The sequence below is a fragment of the Haliotis rubra genome, unplaced genomic scaffold (assembly GCF_003918875.1).
Source record: "Haliotis rubra isolate DU_JTF1 unplaced genomic scaffold, ASM391887v1 Scf98, whole genome shotgun sequence".
Taxonomy (NCBI): Eukaryota; Metazoa; Mollusca; class Gastropoda; order Lepetellida; family Haliotidae; genus Haliotis; species Haliotis rubra.
The window spans coordinates 223,008-247,225 of NW_025767723.1; the positions used below are offsets into that span (position 1 = coordinate 223,008).

Below are 24,218 nucleotides of genomic sequence, written 5' to 3' on the forward strand. Positions count from 1 at the left end.
CGACGTCATTCGTTTATCATTTGGGCACCAATGACGTCATTTCCAAGGGACATAAGCCATGGTGTGTTTATTGTGGACACAGAACTCTCGGTAAATGTTGAAAATATGAATTGATATAACGCAAAAAATACTTCTGATATATGTACGGGTTTGGATATAAAAATACTTGACAAACATTTTTCATGATGAAAAGGTGAAAGACAAAAAAGTTTATTTTCGTGTACACTTGCCCTTTAAGGTGTCGTCACCCATTTTGTTCGGGGGTGGGGTGGGGGTGGGAGGGTGTCATCAATTTTGTACACATGTACAGCAAGGAGGTGTCATTGATGTTACACATGACACGCATATAGTTTGTACGTAAATTAGGGGGGGAGGGGGCATTCACATTATACATGCTTCTCCATAAAAATTATCACCCCCACCCCCGCCAAGTCATAAATTATGATCTGGCTCTAAAATGAATACTATACATTTATGACAGAAAACCACGTCTGACATGATTGTCGCCGAAGTAAGGGCTATGAGGATGGGAACAAATACATTCTTCAAGGAATGTACGACAGTCTAACTAAATTCGATTTGTGCATGCTTGCCCCGAAATAACACGAGTGTGTCAGGAATGACGACATTCGTCACCACTCGCCTCTTTCCGTAACCTCAAAGACGACTCCCGTCTCGATGCTTGTTATGTGCGAAAATACGACAAACCAATCAGAACGTGCGTAATGACTGCCGTGCTTTGATAAATATAATCCCCAGTATTTAAATCGGTTATGGCATTATGTGTTTGTTTAAAAAATAATGAAAAATATATATTGTCGTTTTGAAAGCACAATGAACGTAGCTAACAGAACTGTGTTGCCTCGTGTAGACTTTAGTAAGGATAGTGCCATGGACGAATAGAGATTCAAATACACGAACGTGCGTTAGTTGACATAGTGGCTCTCATGGGGCCAATTGAGTGTATTTCAGACGATCTTGCGGGGCTTGTTTTGGAGATTGTAGGTGCGCTTCCAACATTTTAGGAAATGCAATTATAAATCGCTACGAGTTACAAAACAATAATATTATATCTGTATGTAACTAATCAACTTTAATCTTTAACATTGGACTTATATTTCACATTTCTGTGGATATTTAGTCTGACATTGTTTTGGTCATTGGACATTGTTTTGGTCATTCATATTTTTTCAGCGAATTTTTTAAAAATTCCACCAGGGACAGCAAGGTTATGTGTGAGTACACGAATGTTCAGTTTGTGAAATATTCTAAAATCATTTTTTAATTATCTGCTTTGGGATTTATTGTATCTGAATTTATTTTATATTTATCGTATTTTCAATAAAACAATTGCCATTTGTAATTATTAAATTTGAAATATAAGGTGAACAGCTGGTAATAATTACTTTAGAATATGTCTTTAACATATGTCTTTCTCCTTTTAGTTGTATCAAAGAGGTTTAATTCTTTGAAATGAATAAGTAAAAAAACCAGCAATACAATGTACGAGTGCTTCGGTGATATTAAGAAACGTTGGAATCAAACAGGGATAGAGTTATCGTTGATATGTGCCAATATGAAATCCTTCCAGAGGGGCACGAGTCGCTATTCGGCTTGTCCCGGAATAACACGAGTTGGTCACGAATGGAGGTTACGGAAAGAGGCGAGTGGTGACGAATGGAATGACGAGCGTAGATAAGGGAAAGAGACGAGTCATGAATGACATTTAGATAAGGGAAGATAACTCTACATTTGTGTATTATTTTTATCCCCACATCACCGAACTGGATTTGTCAGGTGTGTATGTTAGGGTGTTTGGGTTCACGACATAACTCAGTATTCTGCCGTTCAGTCTAGTCGAGACCCGGACTTGACCCCGGAGAAGAGTCGCTCAAACCTGTCAACGTATTAGAAGCATGAATACGTACACAATCTAGACAATTTGTAAACAGTGTGGTGTTGAAACTGTCAATGACAGTGTTATTTGCAGTTAGTATGTCGCTATATTATATATAGATCCACGTTGGTTTCAATGTAAGACTTGCCTGCAATTTAGCAGTGGAAAATTTTGCTGTGTAAACTTGTGTTATATCAGGCTTGCTATTCAGTTGATTACTGTAAATGACATATAATTTAATCTAGGAAACATGTAAACTAAATTCAACCATTAACCAGTATTGAATGCTTATGTTATGAACGATACGGAAGGCTAAAATTTATTTTTCAGATGTCCCAGGAAGGCTAAAATGTATATTTCGTAATTCCCGGGAGAGCTAATTTCCAAGGGGGAGTACCGCCAAAGCTAAAGATACGGTGCCGGGAAGCATAATCCATGTCGGGAGTAGATAGATTTCCTTTCAAAACATTGTTATAGTATTACCGTTATCTGTACACTGGTTAATAATATTTTTATAAATTGCAATTTCGATGAGTTGGACAGCTCACTAAAGATAAACTGAATAGCCTGATCATTTTTTCTTTGTTTCATAATCTAGAAGTAATCCTGCCTTAACCATATTTCACTTAATCCAGTGTTTGACAAAATGTGTTTAACATGATACGTCCAATTTTTTACACCACGGGTCCTCATACAAATACTCATAACAACCCCGTAAAATGCTATTTTCAGACACAAGAAGTTTACACCAATATTTAATCATGCTATATTGCCTTTTAAATACGAGCGGATAACGACCTAACTCGACATAAACCATTGAATTACATGTTGATTTCTTAACTCCTAATAACCTTTTACAAAAATCCAAATGCAACCTTTCAATATTTAAGCCTTTATTATATCCCCATATCTCAGACGCATAAGATAGTATACTACCAACATAACAATCAAAGACAAATAAAAAAGATTCCAGGTTGAGAGAGAGAGACCGTATATTATTGTAAATTAAAAAAAGGGCCTTCCTACCCTGTTCAGACAATTGCAACTGTGCCTTTGAGAATCGGTTATTATAATTAAAAACTATTCCGATTATATATAACCAATGTTCTGACGATTTAACTTTACCAACTCTTCTGAAGACCATTATTTTTGTTTTAGCAATATTTACTTCAAGTTCCCACCGTCTGGAATAAGCTGACAACAAATTCATCTGTGTTTGCAACGTTTCAACAGATTCAGAAAATATTACAAGATCATCAGCATACATAAACAGAAACATATTTAAAGATTTAAACTCGTAAGGTATACATTTATCTTTTAGGAAAGACTCCTCAAAATGAACTATCTAATGTCAAATTAAAGAAAATGTGTAATGAAGAATAGACGTGAAAATGTGTAAATAACTTTATTTATATTTTTAGATGTGCCCAAATTAAAGAGCATCCCCATTAATCCTGTTTTCTTTGTAATTTGTCAGAGCCTCCGAGTGAGGTGCGCCATGTTCATTCAGCCATAACATTGCATTGCAAGTACCGCGAAGGCTACGCTCATTGAACCGAGAAGCGTCGTGATTTTAGCCTTCCCGGCCATGAACCCTTTTATCTGTGCAATGATTATTATTACCCATTATTGATGAATAACCAAGGTTATAAACAAATATGTCATATAAATAAATAAGTGCAAATATGTCATCAGCTTCACTTGTCAGTGTACTGTAAACACGTTATCTGGGCAGCATTTTTGAAGTCATGTTATTGTGACATGAGATCGGAATTAGGGACCCTTTATAATTTATGTGGGTCACCCATTTTGTTCTGTGGGAGGTATGCAGGGGGCGTGTGTCCAAGGTGTCATCAATTTGTACACATGTACTGCTCAGTAAGGGGGGGTGTCACTGATTTTGTACATGACTGTCCCTTACTTTGTGCATAATTTTTTTACATTTTTTTGTTGGGGGGGAGGGTAAGGTCATTGACATTGTACATGCTTCTCCATAAATATCATCATCAACCCCCTAGCCATAACTTATGAACAGTCCCTTACACTCTTTAGAACCAGATCAGCATCATAACGTAAGATTGTTCTTGTCTTTGACAGTTGTAGTCTTCTAACATTATGGACATGGTGGCTGTGATGCGAGTTCAAAATTATATGGGATGAATTGACAATAAAGTAATTATTACACTAGCATGTGTTCCATCGATGGCTATGTATTCATTGTTAAGAAACAGACTTCTACAGGATGTATTGTTTGGCTGATATATCGCTACAACACAATTACATCACATTATGCTTTGTAAGTCAGTGTACATGGGTACATGATGTTTTATTCATGTACAGGAGCCACTGGCCCCTACAGAGCATGATAATGACTGATTGACAGGAGCACTCAGTACAACATGTAACATCATATGACAGTATATAGTGTAGCAGAGCTACAGATAACTGTTTGGGTCATTGACAGGGGTTCAAAATTATTTTAAAAAGCCACTTGCCACAGGGCAAGTGACTTTAAGAAAGTCACTTGTCCTGACAAATTTTCCACTTGTCCTGATTTAATGACATAATCATGATGATGTAATTATGAAAGAATAAGTCAACATGGTATTTGATGTTTACTGAACTATTTATTGGAAAGTGATAAATAGCAGAGAAAGATAACTCTACTTTATCATCATTGCGAAATTTAAAAGCTACATTTTGAGCAGATATGAAATTAAATCCAAGTTTATTTGCAGTTTGAAACCATAAGTGGAAATTATCTAGTAGCCCACGGACAAGTAAGATACCATTATTTGATTGCCTGAAATGAAAACTGACTTGTCCCGGGCGTCGGGCGATGGGATTTTTGAACCCCTGATTGAGTTATGTACTTCCTTGTGTTCATCTCAATCCTAATTTTCCTTTAAGTAACCAAATAAATTGTACTCACCTCACTCAAAGTCAATTGGGTATTTTGCCATTTTCCATTAATTTTAAAATATAATAAAGTTTAAATGTTAGTGTTTGTCATTTATATTTGATTTGTAATATGAGAAACGATAAGGAAGACTGCAAGTTGCTAAGTTCATGTCCTGAAATAGAACCTCTCAAATTACCTCAGTTATTTTATCTATCCACCAGTACACAAGCTAAGATTTGACATTTTTGTGTGTACGCATGTAAGATCACATTTATTGAGTATTTACAAAAACTCAAGCGTACTAGTATGCAATAGACATAATAGGAATTGAGTTTTCACATAAGTATTTGCGTAATTTACACAGATACGCAGCTTATCTGTATCTCTGGTATAGGCAAGACAATGCAATCTAAACACGATGTTGCTAAACAACAGGTTTTAGTTTTAGTTTATTCCAAACATCAAGTTTGTTACTTGAAAATAATGAAAACATTTTACCAAGAGTTGGGAACAAGTAACAATATTTAGTGTGACAAAGATGGAATATATTTTTTAATTTTTTTAATTTTTTTCACCAAATGTAATGAATAATACATCAATTACTGACTTTTTATTGTATTTGTGAAAAAAAGTAATTTGTAGATTCATTACGCTATATTCGTGATATGTATTGTATTTACTGCATAGTGGATTTCTTACCAAAGTGTATGTATCATGAATTTGATACCTTGTGATATGAAATGATATATTATGCCTATTCAATGGTAACTAATACTTAATAGTACTTGATCTTGCTGCATATTATACAGTATTTTGCTTTATTCCAAGTTTAAGCATTACATGTAATAAAATGTACCTGGTTATGAACATTAAGAGGTAAATTGTTAACTAGTAAAACTGTTCTATCATGACAAAGAAACAATGATTTTTGTGTGCCCCCTTATCTACACCATCACTACCCAACACAACCACCTATACCTTCATGCACATACACATCCACAGTGTACTTGTGGCCCAGATATGCAGCACCTTCAAGCCGGGGTGAATAGGTCTTCACATGTGCTTCCAAAAGGCGACGTCTTGTCGTGAAGTGGCTACTTGTGGTCAGGCTCGATGACATCTACATGTCATCGGTTCCCAAATAATGTGCTCAAGAGTTATGATCACTGGATTGTCTGGTCTATGTGCATGAATCCTGGACAATAAAAACTTAACTCAGATTTTGCCTTGATTCTATCCTTTTCTATGTGCATGACTAGTATCAGTTTTAACAGATTTTGCCTTGATTCTATCCTTTTCGATTAGTATCAGTAAACACCATACTCAATGAAGTCCTAAAGGCAAAAGACCTCCATCATTTTGAACTCTCCTCCCACAATAGATTATGAGTCATGGTGTCATAGAGATATCGTTCAGTCAGCTGTATATACAACTTACTCATTCCAACATGGTCCAACTTATGTGTTTATGTGCAGACTTTCAAAGCAGAATCTGTAACATGTATGTATATCCAACATCATCACGGAAGGCATGAGTTATCTTGATAACTAAACAGCATTAAATTATTTACTCCATGTAAGATTTTGTTTACGATTGAAAGAAATGACTTCATATTCTCATATAGTCATTTTTGTTGCTGCAATTGCAGTATATTGCAGGAGAAGCAGTTCGTGGGATGGTGCCGTAATGGATGACACGACTCATTCACTGTGTGTGAGTTGTGAGGATTAGTACAGGCTCCTGGGTTGAAGAACTCCTGCCAGGATGGCCTGTGGGTCATCCACTCTGTTGCACTTCCCATCTGAGATACTTCTTCAGGTGTTTCAACATGTGGACTACAAAGATCTGGTCAAGTGAGTATGGTTCAAATCAGGGATGGGACTTAGTTTAGAAAAGGGTTTTGGGTTCAGATAGATCTATGTCATTTCATTGTCAATAAAAAGAGATATTCTGTATCTTGTCTCCCCAAGGGATCTAGGGTACCTAAAGTCTTAAGTAGTCCATTTTTTAAAAAGAAATAGAATTAATCCTTATATTTTGATGTATATAGTTAAATATTTTATAAAATGGTAGTACATGATAATCAACTGAGATTGTTAGTGAAAATACCCTTGATGGGGGTTGAAATCCAGTAAAATATTGTCCCCCTGAGAGGGTATGTTAGCCCACATCATTCACAGAATAGTTGTCTACCACAGTTTTTAATCGCAGTACATATTTGTCTTCACATTGGAATCTTGGGTGGCCTGTGTCTGAAGTCCATTTGTGAGACATTTAATGGGTGATTGTCATGCATCACTATGATGATGGCACTAAGATAATACTAGAGATTCAGAATTGAAAAAAATATTATCCATCTCTAAGAGAAGCAAGGGGGCAGATTTTATAACTATCAGCTGCTTATTACCCCACTCACTCAAGGTGAAATAAAATTCACTGGTTTTAGAGATGGAGCAACGATATATATCTTGTAGGAAGGTCCAAAGGCCATTTCTGAACAATCTTAATTATTGCCCCATCTGTCTTATTTCAGCTTGTCCCTTGTCAACAACCTGTTCTGCAATGTAGCTACTGATGATTCTCTCTGGAAAATACAGTGTGACAAATGCTTCATGCTTCAGGAGTAAGTCTCACCACTGACCACATGAACATGGCATCTGTAGAAACTTTCGCTCACTTGGGGGCATGAACTCTTGGGTCTGATGTGACGTCACAATAACACACAACTCTAACTGGTTATTGTGATAACAGCATGACATAACTGATAAACGTCCATTACAGGTACAAGATAACCATCAAATGATGCAAGTGCTTGTCAACAAGGGCATAAATCTTGAAACGAGAAACCTTGGTATTTTCATCTCAGCACTTTCTGCTTATGAAAACAGTTGTGACATCACTACCATGAACTTCCTCCTGATCTATCTCTGGATTTCAATAGAAGTTCCTTCATATTCATCTCTGTATTTCCAGATTTTGTCCTTGTGTTTCTGTATTTCCATCGAAGTTATGCTGCTTATGCAGCTCTGTACTTCTCTGTATTTCCATTACAGGTGCCCTGAGGACAGTACATGGAAAGAGTTGTTTCTCAAATATTATGGAAACTATGGTGATGTCCTTGGTGTCTATATAAGGATTCGCACAGCATGGAACAAGATCATGGGTTACCTGAAGAAGTATGACAAAGTCATCACTAGCACTCTCCTGCGTAAGTATAGACATCTCTGTGTGTGTCTATATCAGTGGCTACATGTGTATATATCTTTATTAAAACTAGTATACTTCACAATTGTTAAACAAATCTTTTGGATAACAAATTTTTGATTTATTTTACGCAATGTTTCTGGGCTAGTTCTTGCCCCTCTTCAGGTGGATAATGATCATAGTGAACAATACAGTATATATACTGAACATCATTGAAAACGCACCAGTCTAAAATTGTCCATATTTTCATCAAGATGGATTTCAGCATGACAATGATCAATGAATATAACTAACATGAAGTCGAAGGGCATGTCCAGTTGAAAAAATGCTTTAGAAACAAATTCCTGTCCACAGTATGACTCTTAATTCTAAAATGCAGCCACATGCAGCCACGCCATGAAAAAAGCGCAAATTTCATTCTGAAATCATACTGACTATGACGTTAAAAGCAGGTGTATGAGAACCAATTCTCATTGCTTCACTAACGATTATGAAACGAGGACAGAGATGCCGAGGTTAACACCTCACGAATGAGAACGTGCACTAGGCATGATTCAGGTTGGCACCAGCAGCAGGGATATTGCTCGACAACTTGGACTTGGCCACTCCACCATCGTTAGGCTTTATAGACGACATCAGTAGACAGGCAGCACCTGTGACCTTCAATTACCTTGGCAACAATGTGTTACGACGCTCCATCAGGATTGCCATATTGACCATGTCCATATCAGTGATTGAACACTGCCGACTGCAAGGACGTCTGTACTAGTTCAAGGTTGACGTGGGGGTCATCAGCGCTGACTCCATGCGACACCGTCTACACGCTACAGGGCTCCATGCTCGACGTCCTTACGTTGGACCAATTCTGACTGACAGACATGGCATGGTGTGGTAATCACTGACGAGTCACGTCTTCATCTACGTAATGCTGACAGCCGATTACTTGTTTGGCGTAGACGTGGTGAACGTAATGCTGATGAATGTGTGGTTCAGGCAGACCTTTTGGTGGTGTGAGTGTCATGGTCTGGGATGGAATAAATTACAATCACAGGACTGCCTTCATGTCTGTCAATGGAGAGTTAATGCCCTTTAATACCGTGAGCAGATTCTTCAGAACCACATCGTATCTGTCTTCAATCACCACCAAGATGTCCATACCTTTCAACAGGACAACGCACGGGCACACACAACAAGACTTTCCATGCAGTATCTGGCCCAGCAACACATCGAGGTTATTCATTGACCAGCACAGTCGCCAGATGTATCCCCCATGGAGCACTTGTGGGAAGAAATTGGTCAAAGTCTTTCGCGACGACCTTTCGATTTGACCCCACATGTGTTTGATCCTTTCTGACTGTGGAACATTTCAATAAATGAGCATCTTTTCTGTGTTGTTGTTTTTGTCAGTCGTCCATCTGTTATTATCCACTCAAAAAATATCAATTCTTTACACATGCTTTTAATACTCTGAACTTTTATAAATGGTGCGTTTTCAATGATGTTCAGTATATACTGATGTACAGGAAGCCAGATATGTAAATAAGTATATACAAGCGCAAGGGGAAGGGGATATAATTAAGTATGTACAAACAATGCAGTGAGATGAAAGAGAAGAATACAGTGATAGGGTATGTTTTTACATCTTATTGTTATCCATAAGATTTGTCTTGTATTACTACACCAACTTCTAAATGCCTTTGAAGAATTTCACAATTGTTTGCACACTAAAATGCCATGGAGGTGTCCTCTTCAGATCAGAGCCACCAGATCCCTGACCCTTAGTGACAACCTGCTTTGTTTTGAAAGAAAGACAAAAATAGAGGTTTCTGTCACTTAATGTGGCTGATTTTGCCATATTAATGTCAATCTACCCACTGTTGTTAGATCTTCTGATGTTACTTTCTGAATTTCTCAGCTCCTGCCACTGAGGAGCAGTTACGAGAGGCGGAGAGTAAACTGGGCTGCCGCTTCCCAGATGATATGAGGTGTTCCCTTAAGATTTATAATGGGCAGAAACAAGGGGCAGGCCCAGGGTAAGTAGATTCATATATAAACTGTACATGGCCTAGTTGTGCAAAGCAATTTTAGCGCTAAGATGATCGTATTTCCCATACTCTAACATGGAATCAACATAGCATTGTTAACATTGCTTTGTACAATAAGTGTCCTTTGTGGCACTAGGAATCTTAGTAAAACTTTGAAATATTCTTATGAATTCATTAATATATGCTTACATGACTCACACAGGGGTTAAAAAAAACCATTGCCCGATGCCCAGGTCCAGTGGAATTCACCAGTCAGTCAAATAAATATCCACATTAAACTTTACCGTGGTACAGTAGTGCCAAACTACTGAAATGTTTTGATATGTGTATTTTGATGATGAATAGAAATGGCATTGATAAAGGTTATTTGCAAAAAAACAAATTGTTATTTGTGGTCAAGTGAAGTTAATATTTGGTCACATTATCTAGTATATTATGCTTCTGTGAGTTTTGGATTTCTGGGAGAAATAGTTCCGATGTTAGGAAAATTCTTCCTGTATTCTTGTATTCTTCTAGAATCAGACTTTTACTCACATCTGGTATTAATAAAATTCTCATTCATATCAACACATCTCATGACTCATGAAACAGCATCTAAAAATTGGGTTCAGTTCTTAAACCAGTTCTAACTGGTCCAGGAAATGTCCTTATTAAAACTGTTTTTTTAAAGAAATCAATGATTTTAGTGTAAAATATAACATCAGCACAAAGAAGTAATTGTAGGTTTTGTGCATAGATTGTCATGTTATAATGCACACTCAGGGTTCACACAGGCTTGAAAAAGCCTGAAATTTGAATATTTTACCCTAAATAGGCCCTAAATTCATTTAAGCCCTGAAAAGGCCCAACACTTATAGCAAACAATGAGTTATTTCCCTTTATTGTTGGTCCCACATTCAACCAATCTCATGTTTATTCAGCTGTTTATGTGTGTTTCTAAAGGGCCTTTAAATTACTTATTGGACCTTAAAAAGCCTCTAAAACGGCCTGCATTATCGTTTGTTTGATTAACACTGCACTCAGCAATATTCTGTATATATGATGGTGGTCTGTAAATAACTGGGTCTGGACCAGACAATCCAGTGATCAATGGCATGATGACATGTGTCAACCAAGTCAGCGAGCCTGACAATCCAATCCGTTGGATACCTCTTACAACAAGCATGGGTTACTGAAGACCAATTCTAACCCGGATCTTCACGGTGTCTGCATTATCACCTCAGTATTCAAACTATTGGCTGTGAGTATAGAACCCAGACATAACAGAAGGTAATGACACACTAATGACACATGGTCAAACTGAAACCTTTTCTTGTGTGGTAATCCCCATCCAAGATCTAATCACAGTATGAGTCGGAGTTCCACTAGATCCTACTTTCAACAAGTGTGCCATCAGTCTGCCTCCTAAGTATCAAACAATGATGACTCAGTGCTCCAATAGGTCTGTAGTAATACTGAATTATTTCTACACTTTGATCGACAGATGTCAGTACTGCAGGATGTGTGTTTTTCAGGCTGCTTGGCTGTATTGCAATATCAACTCACTTCAGATCAGAAAAGCTCTTGGATTGCAAAACTATTGCTGAGAATTTCAGTGTAAGTTGTTTCTCTGTATTGATTCTAAGGTAAAGCAGCTTAAAGTAGTGTCATGGCTCACTTCCTCAAAGCAGTCTCCATGATATCATGATCATAACTCCCATGCTCTAACATAGACTTGGGTAGTCAGTACTAAGCTTGGAATTGTTTTGTGCAAGTAAGCCATGTTTAGATTCAGTTACAGTATTTAACATTAAAGGTTTCCAGACTAGCTGTATTCGGACTCTTATGGAAGCCTCTTTGGCTGTTTGGGTTGGATTGTTAACTCTCTGTTTACTTTTACAAAATCAAAATTCTGGGACTCAACTAAAAATGTTCTGTTAATTTGTGCCAGGGCCCCTTTTCACAAAGCACACATAAGCCTAAGATCTCATAACGTTCCTCATAGCATTCCTACCTCCTGGAACATTGACTTACGATAGTCGTAGCGCTACGATAGCTTTGTGAAACAGGGCCCTGGTCTGTTTCACTCTATGCAGCTATACATCCAGATCTATCCATACAGTGTAGAAGTAGTGAGTGAGTGAGTGAGTTTGGTTTTACGCCGCTTTTAGCAATATTCCAGCAATATCATGGCAGGGGACACCAGAAATTGGCTTCACACATTGTACCCATGTGGGGAATCGAACCCGAGTCTTTGGCGTGACGAGTAAACGCCTTAACCACTAGGCTACCCCACCGCCCCAATGTAGAAGTAACACATGTCGGTATATAGTCAGTGTATAGCATGAGACTGTTCATAACACACAGATGGAAGTGAGCCCAATTTTTTTGTATTATTTTTGTGTGAACTCTACCATTGCCTTATATTGAAGCAATGCAGAAATCTGCAAGGCTGGGGCTAGATGTGTCTGAGTTTTGTTTTTCTTCTTGCTAGAACCAAGCCATGGCTTAATTAGCGGAAAAAGTGACACTACTACAAGGCTCCCAGATGGTCTTGTGTAATGGATAAGAAAACAATCCCAAGGGATAACTTTCCACTGGTGTATTTTCCCAGATGGAAACAGTAACCTGTTACATAAATATGTGAAGTGTGAACCATGCTTGTTGTCAGGTTGAAGACGATTCCCCCTTCCCCGGCTGCACTCCCATCACCTACTGCTGCATGACACAGCGCTGTCAGCTGATGAGCTTCAGGGAGGAGTATGGGATTCCCAACGGACAGATATTCTTTCCTTGTGCAGATGGAGATTCCAAAGATGATGATCTGGATGCATTCATATGTGGTTTGTTTGAAAGTCCGGATTCTAGTACTTTTGGGGGTTGAATCCCATCTAAGATTCAAGCCCCCACTCTCTGAGTGATGCAACCATAGCCAGCACAAAAAGTCAGCAATCCAACCAACTCGGCCATCGTGGCATCCAAAAAAATTAAAGTATAGACAATCTAGACAATTTAGACCTCATACTTTGTGTACCTCTTTGACAATTGTACATTAGATATGTTCATTTTAACATCTTTTTAAGTAAAAGAGTTTTAACTCTCAATTCAAGACTTATGTCAGGAAAATAACCTATGTTTAGTGAATATCAATGAACTTCAAGATTTTGTATGCTAACCAAGAAGTTAAACTGGACTTGCTCATATCTAAGCTGTTTTCATGCTCTGTCTGTGAAACACTGTTCTGTATCTTGACAAAGATGTAGCATGTCACCCCAACGCCGTACCAGTATTCAACATAAGCAGCTGGCCTGTAGCATGTCAATCTTATGTCAGGCCATAGTTTCAAATTTGTATGGGTCCTTTTGACTTGGAGGATTTTTCATGTGTCAGTATATTTTTCACAATAAGCTGCAGTTTTTTAAATGAGAGGGGTTCTGATGTGGTCCTGGCAATTTTTGATATTTCAAACTCTGTATGCTGTGTGTATTTACTGAATTCCACAATCAGAGCGTTGATGACCCAGCTGCCTAATGGGCTCCAGTCCCTGTGCCTAAAGCATGTCAGAACCTGGGATCGTGGTTTCACATTCCCTCATTAGGTTATATTTTCTAAAGCATTCTTTGCAAGCAATACCTGATAACCCCTGAACTTATTCAGCTCTGCTCTCTCTATTTTACACAAGAAGCATTTTATGCTCTGTTGACCACAACGCTGGACTAGGCAGGACTTGTCTTTCACTTGTAAACAAACACCCATATTCTGAAATAAGAGACAGGTCCTAATACAAGCCTTTCAGTGTGCTGTAGGTATTTCATTGCATGGTTATACAGACTGTGACAGTGAGGAACGTTAATAATGTAGCATTACACACCAGAGTGACAGTTCCACTAGCTCTTCCTTTACTGCACATGGACACATAAAACCAGTGTAAACAAAGGATAAATATGAACTGAATTTTTTCTGGAAATTGACGTTTTAGGGTTGTTTCTAAGTGTTAAACATTTCATAACAAATTTAAATGTGACAGAAATGAAACAGATGGAAAACATATTCAATATCTTGAGAGAGTGAGTGAGTATGGTTTTTTGTCTCATTTAGCAATATCACGGTGGGGGATACCACATTGTACCCAGGTCTTGGGGAATTGAACCCGGGTCTTCAGCGTGACAAGCGGATGCTTTAACCACTAGGCTACCCCTCTGCCCCACAGCATCTTGAATAGACTGTAGCAGTGGTACTAGGCTGACAGCAGCAACTCTGGGTTGGAGAATGTTCTGCAATACGATTGGCTTCGTAAGACCAAGACTGTAATAATGTAATCTAGGCTTTGATAAACACTGGCTTCTAATAAGAGCAGTATGGCAAAACCATTAGTATTTTTTAAGTTATTCTTATGAAAAACACACAAGCTTTCTCTTCCATTGTTCCTAATAAAACTGTGGAAAAGCCAGTTTTATTGCATATTGCTTGAGCTGTCATCTTTGGTGTGTGGTGCTTTGTTGTGTAGGTTTGAGAATTTGAACTTGTTCAAGCATGATTTAAAAAGACCCAGAGCCATGGACATATTGGCCCAGCAAGGTTCTAAATTTGTTAGAACCATCCTGTGCTTGTGGATTCCAGCGAAGTGTGAAATGTCTAAACCCTACCTCACTTTGGGCTTTCATCCCACTCACCCGTGAAGGTCCGGGTTAGAATACTGATCTTCAGTAACCCATGCTTGTCGTAAGAGGCGACTAACGGGATCGGGTGGTCAGGCTCGCTGACTTGGTTGACACATGTCATCGGTTCCCAACTGCACAGGTTGATGCTCATCCATTATTTACAGACCGCCACCATATCGCTAGAATATTGCTGAGTGCGGCGAAAAACTAAACACACTCACTCACTTTCATCCCACTCGAAGTTGAGATGCGACGATATGACTGAAATACTGTTCAAACTGGCATTAAACCTCACTAACTAAACTCAGCTGTTTCAATTTATATTTAAGCTAACAGGTTTTGAATGTGGACTTTTCTTGTTATTGTAATAGGTCCCCATAGTAACCTAGGCTTGTCTTACTGGATGAGGGAGACTGGGTAACAGTATGTCAATGTACACGGAAGCCATGGGACATTGCCCATAGTATCACTGGATTATCTGGTTGAGACTGTTGTGTACAGGCCATCTGTACATAACTGGAATATTGTTGACCTCAGAGATAAATAATGAACAGACAAACGATATTCCACGGTTCAACAGTTAGAAACTGGTCACTTGTTTGTATGACAGGTAACACCTACACGGAATGGCTGGAGGAACTAGCAGAGCTCATGGACAAAGAAATCTTCTACAGAATAAAGGGATGTCATTTCAGGTCTGTGCTGCCCAATCGGGCACAATGTTTGTGCTGTTTACTAAGGTGTGTAGTGCTTGCGATTATGCAATTATAGGAAAAGGAGAAGCCAATTTCTTTTTAAATCCTCTTTTGAAATAGACGGGATTATATATAGCCAAATATTGGGACAAAAATAAGTGTTTGACGAAAAACATCTAATGCAAGAACATATCCAGTGGAAGCTGTCAAAACCGGCAACTGTCCAACCGGGCTAGTTGTCAACACTGGCATAAAATCTCAGTCCATAGCTAGTACATTTATCTTATCATTTAAAAACTCTGCAATCTCGCAGCTGTCTATTCCGAATCTCGGCATGGAAATGAGCCACCCGAATATATATTTATACGGTAATCAGCGCTATCTAATCTGGAGAGTGGTGAGGAGTCAGCCGGATGTGTATCGTCACCAATTAATCCTGCGTTAAAATAACAAGGGATTATGAGCATCGCGGCAGCCATCACCGGCAAAGATAATTTAATCTTAGTTCAGTATGGGTATACTTGTAATGTAATTAGTGAGTTGACACATGTCTCTCATGAGGGATGTTAAACAGAAAACACGTAGGAGTGGGAGGACAAATGGGAGGACAAATGTTCATGGCAACACTCAAGGAAGAAGACACAGTGCATTCTTCCTCCGACGAAGAAACAGAGGTTCCCGAGAAACAGCCTCAAAATGTGCATGGAAATAATGAATTGATTTATCATGGTTATGTTCATTCTTTTCCCACAGAGGTGTCTTGTCATATCTTCCTACTAACCTCTGTTCTAATACGGCCCTTTCATGGTGCGAGTGTTCAGGATTTGTGATTGGTTGCAATCAGATTTAGTTCTGCAATCTGTGACGTTGCTTCAAAAGTGATCATTCGCAAGGCCTCGGGAATTTCCGTATGCTTCGGGAAAACGGGAACCTCTTCCCCTGCGCGATGCTCAAACGTTTCTTCTAGACAGAACTCAGTCATGTAAATGCCACATCAAGGCGTCTCCATCGCCCTCATTGACAACGGACAGGCTTGCCATTAAATGTCTTGTGGCCCCATTTTTACTTGCATTAGTCAAGTTAGATCTAAGTCGATGTAACACGTGTTCTAATTAGATAGAAAAAAGGGAGATAATTCGTGTTGCGACTTTTTGCCACTAGGGGATTTTACAAGAACTGGGAAATATGGCCGTATTAAAACAGAGGTTCATAGAAAGATATGACAAGTAACCTCTGTGGGAAGAGAATGGTTTATGTTATTAAGTGAATAAAAGTGAATATGAGATCAGTTCTAGTCGTAGGTAACTGTGTCAGCTCTACAATCCGGCATGCTGTCTAAAGCGAACTCTTTCTCCAGTCCCGATGAATGCTGGTTTAGACAGCTTCCACTGTACAGAACTCAGGGCTTCTTACTCAATGATATATAATGTGGTTACTCTTAGCTTGGTGATCTTCATGCCATGAAACATGTGAGAGAAACAATCTGCTGTGTAAACTTTTGCATGCATTGTCTGTGTTGCAGATTTCTGGATGTATCTGACTGTGTGAGAGAAACAAACTGCTGTGTAAACATTTTGTTTGTATTGTCTGTGTTGCAGATTTCTGGATGTATTTGACTGTGTGAGAGAAAGAAACTGCTGTGTAAACATTTTGTTTGTATTGTCTGTGTTGCAGATTCCTGGATGTACCTGACTGTGTGAGAGTTACAAGAGACATGTTCACAGTGAAGGTGGGCACATGCTTCATGCCAGACCTCAGTACTGTGCATCCTCCAAGCTTCTTCTATGTCTACAGAATAACGTAAGTACAAGCACCATTTTCTCCCTGGTAACTTCATAAGGGAAGCATTTATTTTTTGTGTTTCTCATTGCCAGACTAACCCTTCTAATTTTATTGCCGACCAACATGTACACCTCCAACTCGAACATAAAACGTACCTCCTCGTCATATATAATGTTTATTTAACTAAAATAATTTAATCAGTCCCTGCCACAAGTTCAAAGAACATGAAAAATTGTAATAAAAATTACAATATTTGAGAATCAAGAACATAAATATCCACTGCAGATTCATCTACAATAGGGCCGGTGGGGTAGTCTGGTTGTTATCACTAGTAGTTTATACCACTTCTTTACTACCTCTTCAGATATACAATATAACATCCACTGCAGATTCATCTACAATAGGGGGGTAGTCTGGTTGTTATCACCAGTAGTTTATACCACTTCTTTACTACCTCTTCAGATATACAATATGATATCCACTGCAGATTCATCTACAATAGGGGCGGTGGGGTAGTCTGATTGTTATCACTAGTAGTTTATACCACTTCTTTACTACCTCTTCAGATATACAATATGATATCCACTGCAGATTCATCTACAATAGTGGGCTGTGGGGTAGTCTGGTTGGGTTTATACCACTAGTCTGGTTCCACTGCAGATTCATCTACAATAGGGGGGTAGTTTATACCACTTCTTTACTACCTCTTCAGATATACAATATGATATCCACTGCAGATTCATCTACAATAGGGGGGTAGTCTGGTTGTTATCACTAGTAGTTTATACCACTTCTTTACTACCTCTTCAGATATACAATATGATATCCACTGCAGATTCATCTACAATAGGGGGGTAGTCTGGTTGTTATCACTAGTAGTTTATACCACTTCTTTACTACCTCTTCAGATATACAATATGATATCCACTGCAGATTCATCTACAATAGGGGTCTGGTTGGGTCTGGTTGTTATCACTAGTAGTTTATACCACTTCTTTACTACCTCTTCAGATATACAATATGATATCCACTGCAGATTCATCTACAATAGGGGGTAGTCTGGTTGTTATCACTAGTAGTTTATACCACTTCTTTACTACCTCTTCAGATATACAATATGATATCCACTGCAGATTCATCTACAATAGGGGGGTAGTCTGGTTGTTATCACTAGTAGTTTATACCACTTCTTTACTACCTCTTCAGATATACAATATGATATCCACTGCAGATTCATCTACAATAGGGGCGGTGGGGTAGTCTGGTTGTTATCACTAGTAGTTTATACCACTTCTTTACTACCTCTTCAGATATACAATATGATATCCACTGCAGATTCATCTACAATAGGGGGTAGTCTGGTTGTTATCACTAGTAGTTTATACCACTTCTTTACTACCTCTTCAGATATACAATATGATATCCACTGCAGATTCATCTACAATAGGGGGTAGTCTGGTTGTTATCACTAGTAGTTTATACCACTTCTTTACTACCTCTTCAGATATACAATATGATATCCACTGCAGATTCATCTACAATAGGGGGTAGTCTGGTTGTTATCACTAGTAGTTTATACCACTTCTTTACTACCTCTTCAGATATACAATATGATATCCACTGCAGATTCATCTACAATAGGGGGGTAGTCTGGTTGTTATCACTAGTAGTTTATACCACTTCTTTACTACCTCTTCAGATATACAATATGATATCCACTGCAGATTCATCTACAATAGGGGCTGTGGGGTAGTCTGGTTGTTATCACTAGTAGTTTATACCACTTCTTTACTACCTCTTCAGATATACAATATGATATCCACTGCAGATTCATCTACAATAGGGGCGGTGGGGTAGTCTGGTTGTTATCACTAGTAGTTTATACCACTTCTTTACTACCTCTTCAGATATACAATATGACATCCACTGCAGATTCATCTACAATAGGGGCCGTGGGGTAGTCTGATTGTTATCACCAGTAGTTTATACCACTTCTTTACTACCTCTTCAGATATACAATATGATATCCACTGCTGCCTGTTTGACACACTTTGTTTGTTTGAAGGATGAAGATGCATGATGATGCCCCGAGGAAAGAATCTTGTCAGCTTTTGTCACGGTACTGGTCCATCACCGACATGGATGGGAATGAGGAAATTATGGAGGGACCAGGGGTAGTAGGTCAGTATTATCAGTTATGGCTGTCCACAGTAATCCAAATTTTTACAAATTAATTGATTTGTGCAACTATTTATAATATATACATGTAACACAGCTATACTGTGAAAAACTGTTACGAGGGTCAAGCTACCATGAGGATGGTCACGTATACAGGAAACGGCATGATTATTCGGACAGTTACGATCTATGACCCTCAGTTAAAAGACGTAGCTTACATAGTAAATTATGGGTCACTGTCACAGTACATCGCCCAAAACAGTAGGTGAAAGACAATGACCAGACACTTTAGACAGGGGTTATATGTCAAGTGCCAAATAACCAGGTGCGATAGCCAGAGGCTATGGGGGAAGTGTCCTCACTCCAGTGCCGGAGACTAATCGTGATAGAACTGTCAAGACCACGTGACCGAGGGTAAAACGGAGGTCACGATCCACTGCCTTTAAAAAGACGAGTTTTTTTAGAGAGAGAGAGAGAGCAAGAAACGGTGAGACAGCAGGTCGACTGACGCACAACCAACAACTCCTCCAGCAGCACACAGCAGAAAAGGGAACCGAGCCAGAGCCAAAGCCAGAACCAGAGCCAGAACCAGAGCCAATCCAGTTAGCTGTACTCTAGACTTTATTAAAAGTACCTTCCTGAATCAGCGAAACGTGTTGTGTTACATACATCCTGTACTCTTGTTCCTATTGTTGCAAAGATATCACCATCATTCTCACAGCCACATTGCCGCAGAATACATTTATGTTTTATGGAATGAAGGAATGAAAGACTTTGTAAAGTCTGTAACTGTGGCTATATGGTGACAGAATATCATTTTTTATTGATCTGTACAGTTTTTGATAATCTTCGTCAACGATACATTGCCAAGAAATATTACGAATATCCTACTGTGACAAAATGTAATATAGTCATGTCTTCTAACCAAACATCTGTTGTTAGGAATTTAGCCTGTTTCATTTACCATGCCTCACAGCTTAGACATGCTGTTGTAAAGTGAACTTCCTCATACCTCATGTACATCTCTGTAACACATGAATGTACATTCTTATGTGTAATGGACCAACTAATGTTGTACCAGGGGCTGTTGGCCCACATCTGTTCTGGAATAGAGAACTAAATACATTTATGTTTCATGGGAAACTTAATTAAAATCTTGTAAAAACTTGAAAGATACCTTTAGCATGTTTGTTACCTTGTTGTATACATAAACATGGAATCATTTCTACACTTTGAAAGTTTTTAGCTCAAACTTCTGCTGGTGTTAATTATTGCGAGACCAGTTTTACACAATTTTCAAACCTACTAATGTCACATGGGATGCCATTTGTTTACAATGGATACAGAGGACCATTAAATCTTCTGTTGATAGTGACCAGTTACATTCTGCATGAAGTCAGAAACCACTGTCTATTCATGCAGGTAGACCTCATGAAGATCCAGGTTAGAATTGATCTTCAGCAACCCATACTTATTGTAAGAGGAGAGGCTAACAGGATTGGGTGGTCAGGTTTGCTGACTTGGTTGACACATGTCATCATGTCCCAGTTGCGGAGATCGATGCTCGTGCTGTTGATCACTGGATTGTCTGGTCCAGGCTTGATTATTTACAGACTCCGCCATATAGCTGGAATATTGCTGAGAGCAGCAATAAACAATAAACAAACAGTCAATCATTTAGGTGGACAGGAGCTTGGTCTGTTGTTGTTGGTTGGTTTTATAGTTTTAGGGCGACATGGGCCAATAAGAGGCCTATTTGCACCCAACACATTGACTTGACTTAATAAAACATCATATGTAATTTCATTGCCAAAAGGAATCGTTTAGTTAACATAAAAGAACCGACAACATTAATATTCATTTGGATAGATGTATACATATATCAAATAACCTCTGCTTCGTGTTACGGATTAAAAAACCTTAAGTAATCACTTCCATTTCTGAAACATGAAATACTTATTCATTAATAATGCAGTAGGTTAAGATGACAGAGCATTAAAATGATTTAAAATCACAGAACTAAATGTGTCTAAGCCACTTGAGAGCCTGTCTACATTACATCGTATTTTCCAGATGAAAAGACAAAATCTAAAATTGCCCCGTTGCACGGACCTGTATATGATATTGGGGCACAAAACCGTTTCTAAAGAAAATATATCATCAACCTCAAGTATAGCACTTCTGAGATTGTGTCTTATGTTATTATGCCCAGACTATGTAATTAGAAAATGTTCAATATTTTCAGGCATCTCCAAATTGCAATGGCCACATTTAGAAGAGACCATCTTATCTATAATACTCCAGTAAGCATGTATCCCTCAGTGTCCAAGTCTGAGACGTTACAGAATGACCTCATCACGCCTTTTACGACAACGAATTTTATGACCAGATTTTAAAGATGGTCTAAGTTTGTACATATGTCGGCCGGTAGTACATTGTTCCTGTATCCCATAACTGCTGCCAAATCCTTGTAACAGATTTCGATAAAACATTTTCAAAATCTTTAGGACTTGGTTGAAATTTAAATAAATCAACTTCAGGAAATTGTAATCCGGATTTGGCCAATTATCTGCACTCTCATTCCCATGTATTCCAACATGTTCTGGGACTCACACAATGTCACATGCAATGTACTTCATGTTTAAAGATGTATCCAGCTTTAATATCTCATGAACAATGTCATCTCTAGATCCATTTGCACCAGCTTCTATAGTCTGTTGTGGGTAATTAAAGAGTTACCTCCCTTAGTTGACTCAGCTATATCTGAATCTGTTCCAACTTGTAAAGTTTCCAACACCTGATTCTGTTAGTGTTGTGACAAAAGTTTCCAAAACCTTGTTCTGTTTCCATTGCTAGAAGAGTTTCCAAAACCTGATTCTATTACTCTTCTTAGCAGTTTAATTAGATATCTGTTTCTGTTGCTACAGATTAATATGTGCTTCATTTGCCATGGTTACATGCCTGTTTCTTTTGATATAGGTGAAAACCCTGTTCTGATTCCTGGGGAGGAATTTTCTTGGGAAAGTGGAACAACATTCCCTACAACGTATGGCAATATGAAAGGCCATTTTGTCATGATCAATCTTGAAAAAGGTGAGTTGAAGGTCAGCAGAACTGTCATGTATTCCTGTTGATGAGGCAGGTATGTTTTGTCAATATTGTATACCTGTAGCTAGATGTCGTCAGCTGTGATTTGTTTTCCTTTGTGGTTTGTTCATCCATGATCATCCCCTCACTAGACTGAATTTCCACCACATCTTTGGTTTGAATCCTGTTTCAAAGCCACAACACTTATAACAGACATTCCGTTATAATACACAGTTCTTTCATGTTGCAACAATCAGGCCTTGTAAACACACCACTCAACCTTTACATGTCCGTCCTCTGTCTTAGTACCATTTTCCTTCTAAAAGTTGAAAAGACCAAGTGATAAGACATATCAAAATGGACTGAAGCTTCGAGTCCACTTAAATAAAAAAAATTAGCAGTCACATTCTGCCCCAAGCTCATTTGATTTTCAACATTCTTTTGATATGATATTTCAGGCACTGAATTCCGCATAGAATGTCCTGTGTTTCACATGAAATGTCTACCTTATGAAACATCAGCGCAGCGGAAGGAGAGAGTCGAAGAACGAAAGAAGAATTTGTAAATAGCAGGATGCTCCAAGTTGTCCTGCATACTGTGTTACATAGTCAGATGCTAATGTGTCGAGGTTGAAAGGACCTGTGTAAATACTGTGTTACACAGTCAAATGCTAATGTGTCGAGGTTGAAAGGACCTGTGTAAATACTTTGAGTTATTCAAGATCTGACACAACCAAACATGACTGATAAAGTCACACATTTTCTTTGAGACATGCACAAGTTTGATTCAGCAATTTTTGACTGTACCTCTAAAATAGCTACTGAACACCCAGGCTACATTTGTTTGAAGTGAGGATGGGAAATGAGTGGTGACCTGGCCAAACATGGGATGGAAGTGGATACAGTTGTTTCAGTAGAACCTGGAGCGTGCTGGACTGATGTGGACAGGGAGACAAGCAGCAGAAGCCAGCCGACAGAGTTACACAGGACAACAAACATCGAGGTCATGACTCATAATGTACAGGAAGACACTTGCACTTATCTCTGCTCACGATTTCCTTCCTCATTCTACAATTTCTCTTCCTCCATGAAACAGGATTGGGTGGTCAGGCTCGCTGACTTGGTTGACTGATGTCATTGTATCCCAGTTGTGTAGATCGATGCTGATGCTGTTGATCGCTGGAATGTCTGGTCCAGACTCGGTTATTTACAGACTGTCACCATATATAGCTGGAATTTTGCTGAGTGTGGTGTACAACTAAACTCACTCACTCTTCCTGCAATATGTAATATCGTGGTGTTTGCATATAGTAATGCAGTTGTCCATCCGTCCATCTGTTTCTCTGGCTGTCTGAATTGTGTAATCATTTTTTTATCTCCAACAATAAATAGGTATCTTTCATGAAATTGTGCACACACAAAGACCAGGATGTGCCTTTAGCTATTTCAGGATTTTTAGACTTTTTCTTATGTCAGTCTCCACAGCAACAAGTTTGACTGTATTGGTTTGTCCAGATTATATCTCCAATACTACTTGATATTAATTCATGAATCACTGTACACAAAGATCATCTTGTCATCTGGAGTCTTTTGGTATTACTGGATTTTTCTATTTTTTTCGTAACTTGTATCAAAGGACCAGTCATCCAACTAAAAGTTCTTATTCCTAATCCTATGGTAATGTTTTCATGGCTAGAAAAGCTGCTGTTGTACTGATAGACAGATTGGATAGGAATACCTTCAACAAACTGGACAGATCACTCTTGCTGGACTTGCTATAACAGTCAGA

At 38.5% G+C, this 24,218-nt stretch overlaps 1 protein-coding gene and 1 long non-coding RNA gene across 3 annotated transcripts; one reads left to right on the forward strand and one right to left on the reverse strand.

Annotated features, from left to right (window-relative positions):
* The first annotated feature begins 1,772 nt into the window (after positions 1-1,772).
* Positions 1,773-23,878, forward strand: LOC124265497 (F-box only protein 3-like). 2 transcript variants are annotated; one of them, XM_046700292.1, is made up of 12 exons: positions 1,773-1,797; positions 6,448-6,652; positions 7,333-7,422; positions 7,853-8,007; positions 9,919-10,036; positions 11,563-11,644; positions 12,699-12,870; positions 15,299-15,383; positions 17,058-17,183; positions 19,231-19,346; positions 22,323-22,436; positions 22,889-23,878. In XM_046700292.1, exons 2-12 carry the CDS (start codon positions 6,564-6,566, stop codon positions 22,993-22,995), a joined length of 1,254 nt encoding a protein of 417 aa, XP_046556248.1. In that variant the 5' UTR covers positions 1,773-1,797; positions 6,448-6,563; the 3' UTR covers positions 22,996-23,878. The 2 variants fall into 2 exon arrangements, with proteins under 2 accessions (XP_046556248.1, XP_046556247.1); XM_046700291.1 differs by lacking the exon at positions 1,773-1,797 and adding an exon at positions 1,802-1,886.
* LOC124265498 lies at positions 17,190-18,219 on the reverse strand. The gene is made up of 3 exons (XR_006895467.1): positions 18,169-18,219; positions 17,870-18,065; positions 17,190-17,521 (listed from the first exon to the last, which is right to left on the reverse strand). It is a non-coding gene; the product is annotated as an uncharacterized LOC124265498 (long non-coding RNA).
* Positions 23,879-24,218: the final 340 nt, after the last annotated feature.